Source organism: Crassostrea angulata, chromosome 9, assembly GCF_025612915.1.
Source record: "Crassostrea angulata isolate pt1a10 chromosome 9, ASM2561291v2, whole genome shotgun sequence".
NCBI lineage: Eukaryota > Metazoa > Mollusca > Bivalvia > Ostreida > Ostreidae > Magallana > Magallana angulata.
The window spans coordinates 12075555-12090247 of record NC_069119.1 but is presented as its reverse complement, the minus strand read 5'-3'; the positions used below and the strand labels follow the sequence as shown (position 1 = coordinate 12090247).

The window sequence follows — 14693 nt, the reverse complement described above, 5'->3', positions numbered from 1 at the left end:
GTTCCTGAAATTTATTTTCTATACCACCCTGCACAAAAGATATCTAAAAACCCATTAATAAACATATATCCAAATGACCTTGATCTTTGACCTTTAGGTCTTTTTATTCGGCCAGACTCTTTTATCCTTTGTGGTCCGAATTCTGTATAAAAAAATTATAAAGTTCGAAGTAATTTTATGGAAATTTAAAGATTTTCAAGGGCATTAACTGCAAGAAGGGGGGCTCGGATCCTTTCGGTATGATCAGATTAAATTGAAGATTGAAGAACCCTTTAAGTGAACTGAAGACATTAATAAATTTTCCAGTCTCTATCTCATATGGTTTTAGAGGAGTAGCGATAACAATCTTTTCGTACACAAGGGCAATAACTTTGTCAGTTTTGAAAGTTATTAAGCAAAGGGTCATTGGGTGTCATAACTTTTAATGGTCAATAACATAGAAAAAAAAATGTTCCAATATCTTTAGAAATAAAAAAGCTGTCCCGGGAAATAAAATAAGAAAAAATAAGCGAGATGTCGTTCTCGCTGTACTACAAAATATGACGTCATATGCTTCAAAATGACGCATTTAGTTAAATCATTGAAGGCTATCGTGCAGTTTTATAGCGAAGAAAATGAATGTCATACATTAACGGAAAAGTATAAATGAATATTTTGTTTAAAATTATTATTAGTAGAATGCTACCTATATAGTCTTATTTTCATTTTGTTAAAAGTATGCATCGTATAAAGAAGCCACCTCGGTTTTGTATAAAATATCGTATATCTAAAATCTGAGTACCTAAATAAATCACTTAATTGCAAAGGCATACACTTACTTGATCCCGACAAACTTTTACATGTGAATATGAAATATGCTATGTAACTTAAAAACTTCTACGATCCTTGTAAAATCTAACAAATTAATTATTTTTTAATGAAATTAACCCTGTGACCTTCAAAATTATTCAACATATGCATTATAAATTACGGTTTCTACTAACAAATATTCTTATCTTAAAAAGTTCGCACCGTTTTTCAAAATCTACGATATAACATCAAGCTATTTCATAATTCAGTTGTGAATTTTGACATGATTATGCCCTTGCAATATTGAATTTTTTAAATGACCTCAAAACCACATATACATCTGCTTGTACCAAGCGACTGCCATATCACGTGGCCACTATGAACATAAAATATTGTACTGTTATATATACATTTTAGAAATATATTGCATTTGAGTGACTGTTATTGATTTTAAAAAGGACATGCCAGTTTAACTAAAGTATACGTGTTTTCATCACAAAAATTTGCCCATATTTTTATTGACCGCCTTAACTGTACTGCGTGTAATTGAATACGTTTTATTGCCGTCATTAGACTTGTTTAAGGTAAACCCAGCGTTTAAGATATGTGTGACAAACAAAACCTTTTTTTTAAGTTAAATATTCAAAACAACTTATAAACTTACTAAAAATGCCAAAATACCTTTGCATGTTTATTTTCCTACAGTGACATTCAGCTCACATAGTCCAAAAAATAAACAGGTTAGGTACATGTATGTAAGCCTACAATCTTTGTTTTCTTCTGGGGATGATACTCAAACTACGAAGTCCAGTAGTTCTTTGACCAATAGTTTATTAACAATCGTGATCGTATAATTAGAATTACATCAACTAAAATCAGCCCAAATCAAGAGTCTCAAAATATCTATAAGCGGAATATGTTCAACATCATTTTACATGGGTATATATAACATTTTACTAATAATGGACATTTCTGACTAGTTCGGCCCATTTACGACGATCATGAGTGAACATTTAGTGTTCAAAATTAAGATTAATATTTAATTTTTAAGTAAAGTAACAAAACTGTCAAAACTGCCAATCAAATAGTCTGGATGCAGGATTTGAGTCTCCGAGTCCTGGGTCCCGGAGTCCCCCACCTAGTATGAGGCATCACTTACTCATAATACGTTCATTCATACATGACATACAAGGTAACAAAGGTTAATCTATAGAATACACAATACATGACTCAATATAGAGTACAAGAGCTATCGTTGCAGACACAGAAGAGCCAATTATGTCACTTGTTTTTAAACTCTCAATTTGGATATCATTATGCCCGTATTATGCACCTGGTTTCATAACATAATTTAGGAATACTACGTATTGCTACAAGAGTCGCAGAGTTCATTCTGTCAATTATCATTAACACTATTCAGTGCGCAGTACCTAAGTACACATAAATATCATAGTGACCATTATGTACATGTGATACTAGCAATTCAAGGTCATAGCATGGCTATCTGTTTACAGGTAATAATTTAAGGTGGCCGATTTGGGTTTTTTGCGGAAAAACTACAATAGCATAACTCTTTTTTTTTAACCATATGTAATTTAAACCAACTCTAGTTTATTTGCGAAGGTTCATGAAAATCGACCGTCTGGTTCTTTTTAGGGACCATCTCAAAATAGAGGTACATTTACTATAGGAATATATCTGAAACTGTCATTTTCCGCACATCAAAGCAGTTTTAAAAAATACTACAATAGCTTTTTTTCTCAAATTGTTATATATATGATTAGTAATATCATTTCCTACCTTATATGAAAAAACACAAAATTCTACCGTCTGGTTTTTAGTGGGGGCCATCTTAAAATATTAAAATGCACCAAATTTTGCTATATATTTGGATCATCACGAATGATGATTAGTATAATGGATTCATTCCAAAAATGAGGAAAATGTCCTCGAGGATAGCATCAGTCTGTATTTAAGATTTCAACAGCGTACAATTTTTACTTTTTCTTTTATGTTATTTCTTATAACGTACTCTTACAAAGCTTCATTTTATCATAACGTCATAAAAGCGCAATGGCGATGCTTCCCTACCGCACATCGTAAAAATCGTGTTAAAAATAAAAATTTCCTTAAAAAATCTAAATATTTTTATTTGTATTTTGTTTATTGTGTTCAATTTTATAAATGATATTGAAAAAAAAATCATAAGAAGTATAAGTCAACTGTATTATTTTAGAATGCGCAAAAACATGCGCAATGCAAACTAAAGTCGGCCTCCTTAAGAAAACGTATTTATAATCAAAAATTAGAAAAAAAAAGTCTTTGCTTTTCTACAGAATATATAAAAAGAAAACTACATTTATACTTCACACGACCTTCCGAAAAATTCACAAAAATGCATATATTTGGAAATGAAAAAAAAACAATATACAGTTTACAATGCATTTTTTATTAAACATATATTAAGAGTTATATTTTTTGTTGGCAAAAAACGATAGTTTATAAAAAAAATTGACCATCTAGTGTTTGCCTGATAGACTCTTGAACATGTATTCCCCATATTGTTGGATATACTTTAACTCTTTTTTTTTAAACCGTTAATGAAATGTGATGTACCAAATAGACACAATCTAACAGTCATTTGGAAATATATATTCATCAAAATTTCATTACATGTTATCTTAAAGGCCGAAAAGGTAATAAATCTCAGGTGAGGGCTGGGCTTAATTTTTAGGGGTGTGAAATCCTCCTGGGCTTGCAGTCTACCTGCGGCCGTGATCGCTGTTAATCTCTTTACTAAGGAAGTACAATTAATACATAGGAAATAAATACTGAAAGTCGTGTTAAAATTTCACGATTTCTAATTAAGTACCAATCGAGATGAATTTATTTTCAAGCTGCTAGAAAATCAATTGATCAAAATATAAGCATTACAATGTTTTTCAAATCTAATGGTAGTATGCACGATGGGTTTAATTTTGTGGGAAAATGATGAATCGTTAACATAGTGAAATTAAACAATCGTGATTATTTGCCAATCTTCAGTAGTAAGTCCACATTGATCTTAGTTGGAATATTTTTATGTGCTAATTGTCTATATGGAACGGAAACGAATCCAATCTAACAGCTGAACTGTTCTACATGGAATTCTGTGTCGTCCAAAATTTCTCTGACAACATGTGTGTAACGTACAAGCGAATAAATGCAGTGAATTACTTATGTTTTAAGAAATAGCTCAGTAGATTCTGTATAGCACTTGACAATGATTAATATAGTTAATTTTATGAATTAATTGTACAGGAAAACCATGCGAACAGTAAGAATGTGGAATGTTACGGCAGTCATGTTACGATGACGATGGAGCTCGTTTGCCAACTCGTGCACCAAGTTTCAATTGCTTTATTACTAATAAACGAGGAGTTATTACCTTATAAGTTTGTTTAAAAAATAGATATTTTTATTTGTCGCTTCTCTTTGTGCAATTTATTAGTTCACAAAAATGCAAAGTGTGTAATGTCAATTACTAAATGATTAATTTTCATAATTGATTTCAATTATGTTCAAACTTTAACTTTTATTTTCCATTTTATATACGTGACGGAAGATATCAGAGATAATGCTGTTAAGTACTAGTAAGCAGAAGTCCATGGACCTAGCCAGATTACGCTTGTAAGATCACATCAATCAAACTGGGTGCTATTGTTTAAAGTGGCATCATTTTGAAGTCTGTACAGGTAAAAAAGGGGTCGTCTAAAAAAGCTCAGCCTTACTAATGATCATTAATTTGAGCAAAACTATAATCAGAGATTTATCACGCCGTGATAAAAAAAAAGACACAGGAGACGTTGTAGTTACCTTAATGGCATTATTCATAAAAATGTAAAAATATGTTTATCAACTAGTTCCTAAATTAAAATAAGTAAACATGAACTAACTGTTAAGCCCCTTTCACAATTGGCGCACGACCACTTTACACCACTTTGCTATCGAAATTTTTTAGCTTCGCACGAGCTCTCGCATACGTTGCACAAGACCTCGCTTACGTTGCACGAGCTCTCGTATTCGTTGCATACGTTTTACTGATCGCATCAAGTCTCCTCTGAATAGTGGACATGCACATTATTCAGACGCGACCGAACGCGATCCAAATTATCTCAATGCAACGCACGAACATTAGTACGAACGTTTTACAACGTTTTGTGTACTCGCACGAGTGATACACGATTTATAAATATCGTAAGATAAATTGCTGGTGTTTATGCATCTGTTTTGCGACCGTGACACTGTTGTTCATGGATTCTTGCAACGTATCATTATCATTGCACGACTTATCAGCATTAATATACCATGCTTTGCTACTAGTATATATACCCTGTATAAATATCTCTGTTTCAAAACAAAAATTTACAATATACAATTATTCCATGATGGTGAGGGAAATACATGTATGAAGATTTATTGTAGAATCATTAGAATTCGTAGTGGCTCGATTTTCGTGGTAGCCCTCCCCCACGAATTTACATCCTCAACGAAAAAAAAATTAGAAAAGAGTTATCTTTGTTTCTCAAACTGAAAACCGGCGCATCCATAAAACTACACCCCACGAATAGGCAAAACCTTCACTATCCACGAAAATTGGCCCCCACCATTTAAAAGATTCCACAGTATTCCCTTACAGAAAAATCATATTTTCCGAGGGCTTTGCCCGAGAGAAATTTAGTTTTTTTTTCTGGAGAATAAATCTTCATATTCCCTGAACATTAACGCAATAAACGTTTTATAATACCAAGCAACATATGATTACACAAAATATGTTGATTTCTAAAGTTTGACTTTCCAACAGTCGCAACATTAACGTGATTGTTTGATTTCCCATGTAACTGTCTCACTTTTCTTTCATAAATCATAGATAGTTATGTTGGTTCTGAGATATAAAGAGAATCATAATGATTAAATATTTTTGATTTAATCCTATTTGTCTACATCGTATGCTTATATCGGCTTTTTCATTCCTTTGACATCGCCCTGTCACCTGACTTTCTAGACCAATCAGATATAATAGAATAATCATATTGAGGTATTATGATAAATGCTGCTGCATATCTGTATCTTCTTGGGTGGCATTTTTTCTCGCTTTCAACTAAGTCTACTGAATATGGACGGCGCATATACCCCCTCTGACTCGCACAATCAGTCGTACCATAGAACGCATTATCGCACGTCCAATCACATTGGTGCACGTTCAATCGTCCGATCACCTAGTCTCTCGCGCGTTCCTATCGTATTATCTTTCAATAGTTGCTTTCATTGTACAACAGTCGCATACAGACGCAAGATATATCACAAGATTCAATGCGTTACATCGCTCAACGCTCGCTTAGATCGTGCGAAGTTCGTACGAATACTTTTTTCAAATGCTATTATTTCGGAAACAATTGACGATTTATTCCTAATTTTTTCGGTCGCACGAATATTTGGTCGCTTCTGCTCGTGCGCCAATTGTGAATCTTGAAAAAGTTGGTTTCTTATACTACCCGTTTATTAGCACATCCTGTCCAGTTACACTTCCGCTCAATGTTCTTGTGAATTGGGGTCAGTTTCCATTAAAGAAACTTACGCGTCCCTGAGTTGTTGAAAGGGGTCTCTTACATGTGGTAACAACAGCTGGGTTTTTTTTAGTCCTAAGTCGCTGAAAATGTATCTGTAACAGACTTCTGAAGCTGAGTTAGTGCCTCCCATAGGTCATGAGTATCACGTAAACTTTAATGACGTTAGCTCAGCCCGTTATTCATGTTTTCATCATTTGGTGAGGAAAAAAAAAAGATTTTTAGGTTAATGATCTCTGATATTCATTTAACAGTCATCTAAAAATTATACTATTTTACAGAATAATTGTAATTTGTTTGAAAAGGGCTTATCGTTTTATCAATAATATTAATTCATTTCTAAATCAAAATGCATATCACATACATTGTACATTGTCTGTTAACTCAACATATCTTAGTGAGCTTGAAATAAAAGATACCACAAATTCTGTGACATCTGTTTCATATTTGGATATTTTACAATAAAAAGACGTCGATGGTAACCGAACAAAAAATAATATATGATAAAGGTGTTGATTTTGATTTTTCTTTTGTTAACCTCCCTTACTTATATAGCAATATACCATCATCACCCACACATGGAGTTTATATCTCTCAGCTCATTCGTTATAGAAGATCATTTTTTTATGTGCCGTAAGAAAATTCAAAATATTTGAATAACCCCGCCTTAAATACGTCACGTGACAACCATCTAGGTCTATCAACAACGATGCGACGACAAGAGAAACAGGTATACGGTTAAGTTTGACAGATTCGGCAAGGAAAGAGAGAAAGAGACAGGCTGGCAATGACAGGAACATCGGGAACCATGTGGAAATACGGAATACGCTCAAAGCCGAATTTAGCTTAATTTTCCATTAAATAAGTCATGAAGTTGCAGGAAATTCGCTACACAGGTCTTTACTTTATAGGTTATAACCACATGTGGATATTCGTATAGAGAAATTTTTAAAAAAGAAGAAATAAACACTTCCCGTACATGTATATCTCAGGGGAAGGGGACATATTTACGTCGTTTACTGCGTCGATGACGCTAAAATCAGGTGTTGTCATTATTACACATAATTATCAATTTCATATCGTTCTACATTAATCAATATAGGAATAATAATAATAATGGTTCAAATATCATCTAATATAAGAATTGTCTAATTTAAAACATGAAATACGTGATTCTTAATTATAAACAAACTGTCTACCGTCGTGTTTTCAATGCTGTGTTTTTCCGCACTCATTTGCAGTGATGTTAAAAATTGTTGATTATATCAATATTCATCAGACATGTAGCAAAGTTTAATGACAAATAACTAAAGGGAGAACATGTTTAATGGGCAAAGACTTGGAAAAACGTATAATTATAAGAAGCATAATGTATATATTAACTTTTACTCATACGAAAAAAAAATTACTCAAAACACGCCACATATACCTTTAAAGGAGGCAAGGTACTAACAAACTAGTTATTGGAACAAGAATATCAAAAGCATCGATTAAAATCATCTTAACGCAATGTCTATGTTTGATACAATGTCTGTCTGTCTGTACATTTTTCACCTTTTTGACTTCTTCTCCTGAACCACTGGGCCAAGTTCAACCAAACTTGACATAAAACATCATCTTTGAATAATGACAATTTTATTTGATTATTCTAAATGAGGTTTTTATATAAATAATTCCAAATGATTTTAATTCTCATAACATAAAATTTGTTTATTAATTGCATGTACTTGAAAGTAATAATTTTTTTAGACAAATACATGTATAAGGTTCAGCGTATCTTTGGAAAAGCGGGGTAACTTATACTTATAAAAAATATTCTATTATGTGTAGATATACACTTAATTGCATCATTTTTTTTTTAGGCAGATCCATATTGACTTCATACAATTTGACAATATGTATAAATAAGTACTACATATTTAATAGACAGAATTAAGGATATTAAGATTGCTGGAGATGAATACGATCTCTTATTCATGTTTATAGTCTTAAAGGGGCATGGTCACGATTTTCGTCAAATTTTATTTTTCTGTTTTTATTATTCATTTATGAATGCATTTCTAATGATCAAATAAAATAATCATAATCAATCAATCATAATCATAATGATTAATAAAATAAATAAATTAAATGGGTAATATCCCTTTGTGGTTAACGAATTGAAAGCTTCAAAAGATTACTGAAATATGCAGATCAGGAATTCACAACGTAATATTGTCTGCCCTTGCTTCTGATCACCAGTGCGTTTAAAAATCAGCTCATTAGCATAAAACCATGTAGACCTGTCACAAATAGCACAGATTTAACAATACCTCGTCAATTTTAAGAATTGTTTTTGACATTTTTATTTTCATTGAATATCAGTGATTGTGTGATTGTAAAAAGTGCTGGGAGCAAGTTCTGGCTTAACACAAAATACTTTTTTCGACACGTAGATTAACTCTTACATTGAGAAATTTCTAAAACTTGATCGACCGCTGCAAAAATCAAGCACGTTTCTTATACTTTATATGTTGCTTCTAGCACTTTTTTTTAGATTAAGGAATTAGTTTGCTATAAAGTGATATTAACGAAAATTACATCTGTCATTCGTATATCGTTGAACTTTTACAATAAATGAAGTCACATGTAGCTGTTCTATTTTAAGCGTATCACGTGAAGCACAGCTGATGTGCTGGATGTTTTCCAGTGAAAAATGTAGGGAAGGTTGATAGTAACATAATGATGTATAAACCTTGTCAGTGTCATACTGGGGTGAGTCCGAGACATTGTCTAAAAATAATTAAGTCTGTTTTAAGTGCTTTTATTTTAAATGAAAATCCACGTGCGTCCTTAATCTAGCTTTCAAATAATTCTTCATCATCGTCTACATTGTTTATCTGCACCACTGGTTCAATTCTTGCGATCCTTCCTATATCAGACTGTAAGACTTCCAAGTCGGTTTCGAGTACACTTCTCTCCATTCTGTTTCTCATTAGGTTTTCATTTCTTGTTTGAATGGTTATGACGCCTTAAACATAAAAGAACATTAATTAAAATCAAAGACTTAAAGAAAAAACACAAAAGCTAACAAAGAAAACAGAGATGAACAATTTCTGTAGATCTAGACACTACAAATGATCTGGTCAGTTTTTTACAAACTGAGAAAAGTATATGAAACATTATTTGAAAAGATTTTATGTGGAAGGGAAATACATTTTTCATACAATGAAAAGTTTTATAACCGCCAATTTCATGCAAAATTCTGTCATTTTCACACATTCCTTTGATAAATTGAAATAATTCAAAATTATTATTGTCAATTTTGTATCCAAATTGATCTGATGTTAGTTATTATAATGAAAACATTATTAATAATAAGCATACACTTGTATAATAAGAAACAAATAATTAGCAGAATTGTTTAACGTAATCGACGCTTTCCTTTATTTTTTAAAGAACGTGTACCGCATTATTGTCCGAATTAAAATATTTAGATTAGACATTTGTAATGAAATACTAGTTAACAAGAAGCCCAGGGGCCACATCGCTCACCTGAGCCTTAACTCTGATCAAATTAGCAGTATAGTATCAAAATATCTTGACAACTAAGTACAGCAGATCTTGTTAAAAAAAATCAAAATCTGCCAATTTTTATCCACACCTTTTTTTGGTAAATACCAAGCCCCTTTTGTTGTTGTACCTGTAAGAAGATTTTTCTCTAATCCAATATACCCCCCCCCCCCCCCTAATTTCGTGTCCCCACTTTTCTCTAGGGAATCATGGTTTCATCAAACTTAAATCTGCATAACCTGTCCTTTCAAATTAAGTACTGAGTTTTGGACCGAAAACTTTTCCAGAATATTTTTAAGATTTTCTCAATGTATTCCTATGTAAAATTCAAACTGCCATCGCGGCTCCGCCCTCCAGCTAGGGACTGTGATCTTGCAAAATTGAATTTACACTTCCCGAGAATGCCTCTACACAAGTTAAAGCTTTTCTTGCCAAATAGTCTTTAAAAAGAAGATTTTTAAAGATTTTCTCTACATATTCCTATGTAAAAATTCATCCCCCATTGTGGCCTCACCCTACCCCTGGACTATTATTTAAACAAACTTTAATCTATACGATCTGGGGATGCTTCCACTCAAATTTGGGCTTTCCTGGCCTAATTGTTTTTGAGAAGAAGATTTTAAAGATTTTTTCTATAAATAAATTTATCCCCATTGGGGCCCTGCCCTACCCCCAGATACCATGATTTGAACAAACTTGAATCTACATTATCTGAGGATGGTTACATGCCAATTTGAGCTTTCTTGGCCTAATAGTTTTTAAAAGACATTTTTTAAAAGATTTTCTCTATATATTCCTGTAAAAAAATTTATCCCCCAATTGTGGCCCCACCCTACCCCCGGGGACCATGACTGTAACAAACTTGAATCTACACTATCTGAGAAGAAGATTTTTAAAGATTTCCTCTATATATTACTATGTCAAACTTCATCCCCCTATTGTGGCCCCACCCTACCCACGGGGACCATGATTTGAACAAATTTGAATCTACACTACCTGAGAATGCTTCCATTTTAATTTGAGCATTTCTAGCCGAATAGTTTTTGAGAACAAGATTTTTAAAGATTTCCTCTATATATTCCTATGTAAAACTTCATCCCCCTATTGTGGCCCCATTCTACCCACGGCGACCATGATTTGAATACACGTGAATCTACTCTACCTGAGGATGCTTCCATTTCAATTTGAGCTTTTTAGGCCTGATAGTTTTTGAGAAGAAGATTTTTAAAGATTTCCTCTATATATTCCTATGTAAAACTTCATCCCCCTCTTGTGGCCCCACCATACCCCCAGGGACTATGATTTGAACGAACCTGAATCTACACTACCTGAGGATGCTTCCAATTTAATTTGAGCATTTCTGGCCTGATAGTTTTTGAGAAGAATATTTTTAAAGATTTCCTCTTTATATTCCAATGTAAAACTTGATCCCCCTATTGTGGCCCCACCCTACCCCCAGGGACCATGATTTGAATAAACTTGAATCTACACTATCTGAGAATGCTACCATTTTAATTTGAGCATATCTGGCCAGATAGTTTTTGAGAAGAAGATTTTTAAAGATTTCCTCTATATATTCCTATGTAAAACTTCATCCCCCTATTGTGGCCCCATTCTACCCACGGGGACCATGATTTGAATACACGTGAATCTACTCTACCTGAGGATGCTTCCATTTTAATTTGAGCTTTCCTGGCCTTATACTTTTTGAGAAGAAGATTTTTAAAGATTTTCTCTATATATTCCTATGTCAAACTTAATCCCCCTCTTGTGGCCCCACCCTACCCCCGGGGACCATGATTTGAACACACGTGAATCTACACTACCTGAGGCTGCTTCCATATTAATTTGAGCTTTTCTGGCCTGATAGTTTTCGAGAAGAACATTTTTAAAGATTTCCTCTGTATATTCCTACGTAAAACTTCATCCCCCTCTTGTGGCCCCACCCTACCCCCGGGGACCATGATTTGAAGAGACTTGAATCTACACTACTTGAGGATACATCCATTTTAATTTGAGCTTTTCTGGCCTGATAGTTTTTGAGATGAAGATTTTTAAAGATTTCCTCTATATATTCCTATGTCAAACTTCATCCCCCTATTGTGGCCCCACCCAACCCCCGGGGACCATGATTTGAAAAACTTGAATCTACACTACCTGAGGATGCCTCCACACAAACTTAAGCTTTTCTGGCCGAATTGTTTTTGAGAAGATTTTTGAAAAATAATAACACAATTTCAATAATTCTCAATTATCTCTCCTTTAAAGAGGGCATGACCCTTCATTTGAACAAACTTAAATCCCCTTAACCTAGTGATGTTTTGTGCCAAATTTGGTTGAAATCTGGTTCTGGAGAAGAAGAAAAAAATGTGAAAAGTTTACAACGACAACGCCGCTGACGCCAACGCCAACGACAACGCCGACGACAGACAACGGACAAATTTTGAACAGAAAAGCTCACTTGAGCTTTCAGCTCAGGTGAGCTAAAAATCGATTGCTCTCTCTCTCTCTCTCTCTCTCTCTCTCTCTCTCTCTCTCTCTCTCTCTCTCTCTTACCGAGTCGGTATAAGTCGTTTAAGGCATCGCGTTTCTTGTTTAGTAGTTTGATTTGCTTTCGTAGAGAGACCACTTCAGAAAAAAGGCTGTCCAAATGATGTTGAGGCCTGGTATCAATCGTCATACTCGCTCCACCCGGTAAAGGATCAGTTATTGCTGATACAGAGGTTATTGGACCAATTGGTCTTTTGGATATAAATCGTTTTAAGTTCAGAATAACCCTCTGAATAAATAAAAAAATAGTGATAAAATACCATCGGTATGCCAAACCATGATTTGCCGTCACACAGTATCCATTTTATGCCCAATTTAAACTCAGAAACTTGAGTTGGAACAGTTTAAGCTTTGCAATAAATCGTAAACTGATCGGGCTTACTTTGCACTTCTATATATCGGGTAGCTATTGGATTCATTTCTTCTGAAGTTATATCTTAAATTGCTTTACCTTACTCATTCCAATTGCAGGGTTAACCCTTACTTTAGTCATTGTTGCAGCTCCGCCCTCTGCATACCGTTCAAGCAGGTCAAGCATTTCTGTTGGTGTTATAAGGTAGTCGTTCATTATTGTTCTCAATTCATCGCTATAAACTATCTGTAAAGAACAATACGTGTGTACTTAAGTGAAAATCAAGTTGTTAATATGTTTTAATTAGATATTTTATTATAAGATTTACAAGCTGCATTTAATATGATTCAAAAATAAAAGAAGTGACGAGTTCTTTGAAATCATTTTCAACGATAAATGTAACGCACAACGAACGTATTATCTTTCCAAAAAGTAAAACTGTAATTATACCGTTTCAACGCTAATATTAGCGAAGATTATTTTGTATTCCTTTATTAGCAATCACTTTTACCTCCGGAAAATACAAATCGCAAAAATTTTGTCAGATATTGTATACTATTATACACTTTTCAAATCACCAAAAACAAAAACATTTAGCATAATTTAGCAGATTTTATGACAAGAAACCTTTCCCCTAAAAATCGGTATTTTATGCTAGTTTTTGGAGAAAATGTATAAAAAACATATACTTGCCTGTAAATTTCCCACAGTGACTAATACACGGTCCTTCCCCTGAGCTGCGGTTATTGGAACCATTGGTCTTTCGGATATAAATTTTTTGAAGTCCAGATTATTAATCTGAATGAATAAAAAAAAACTAGTTATGATATCATCGGTATGCCAAACCATGATTTGTTGTCATACAGTATCCGTCTTGCTGCGAAAAAGTCGTAAAAATCTTGTTCGGGGTGATTAGTTTTGACCAAAAAAAGGTGATCTTTGTTTACATATTTTATTCAAAACAATTTTTCTAGCATTATTTATTTCAGAATATATTAAAATGCCGACTAAAAACATGATTTAATGCTACTTAAATTATATTTTAGTCATAGCTTAAAATTTTTCGTTAGAACTACCGAAAATATTGTATAGTCTCCCAAAGAAATTTTGCAAATTATATATTAAATGTTAAGTTGTCGATTTCTATTATATGCAACATTTTCGACCTATAACTAAAATACAGTAATATACCCAGGACATTATTTTGACTCAGAAATGCAGTATTACATTCTCAATTCTGTACAATTTAATTCTGGCGTCAAGCTATTATATTTGCTTAAAAACTACACTAATTAGCAAAAAATCAAATTATCATTTAAAGACATTTATGAGATACCTGTCCAATTTATACTCAAAAACTTGAGTTGTACCTGTAACAGTTAAAGCTTTGCAATAAACCGTAAACTGATCGAGCGTATTTTGCACTTCTATATATTGGTAGCTATTGGATTCATTTCTGAAGTAATATAACTTAAATTGCTTTACCTCACTCATTCCAATTGCAGGATTAGCCCTTACCTTAGTTATTCTTGCAGTTCCGCCCTCTGCATACCGTTCAAGCATCTGTTTAATTTGATTTGGTGTGATACGGTAGCGTCTCATTAGTTTTCTCAATTCATCGTAACGGTTAGAAACTATCTGTAAAGAAACATATGTACTTAGTGAAAATCAAGTTGGTAATCTGTTTTAACTAGATATTTTATGATAAGATATACAAGCTGCATTTAATATGATTCAGAAATCAAAGAAGTAATGAGGTCTTTGAAATCATTTTCAACGATCAATGTAACGCACAACGAACGTTTTTTTTTTCCGAAAAACAAAATTCTACTTATACCGTATTT

The 14693-nt window shown here is 33.2% G+C and overlaps 1 protein-coding gene across 1 annotated transcript; it reads right to left on the bottom strand.

Moving 5' to 3' along the window:
* Positions 1 to 9232: 9232 nt before the first annotated feature.
* On the bottom strand, positions 9233 to 14477 carry LOC128163900 (uncharacterized). Its single transcript, XM_052827584.1, has 5 exons — positions 14368 to 14477; positions 13543 to 13647; positions 12982 to 13095; positions 12504 to 12726; positions 9233 to 9405 (listed from the first exon to the last, which is right to left on the bottom strand). Exons 1-5 carry the CDS (start codon positions 14449 to 14451, stop codon positions 9233 to 9235), a joined length of 699 nt encoding a protein of 232 aa, XP_052683544.1. The 5' UTR covers positions 14452 to 14477.
* Between the last annotated feature and the right edge of the window lie 216 nt (positions 14478 to 14693).

Coding starts and splice junctions, on each gene's coding strand:
- LOC128163900 (XM_052827584.1), bottom strand. CDS start 14,451: ATGAGACGCTACCGTATCACACCAAATCAAATTAAACAGATGCTTGAA. Junction 13,096..13,542: donor TCACTGTGGGAAATTTACAG/GCAAGTATATGT, acceptor TGTTCTTTACAG/ATAGTTTATAGCGATGAATT. Junction 12,727..12,981: donor GAGCTGCAACAATGACTAAA/GTAAGGGTTAAC, acceptor TTATTTATTCAG/AGGGTTATTCTGAACTTAAA.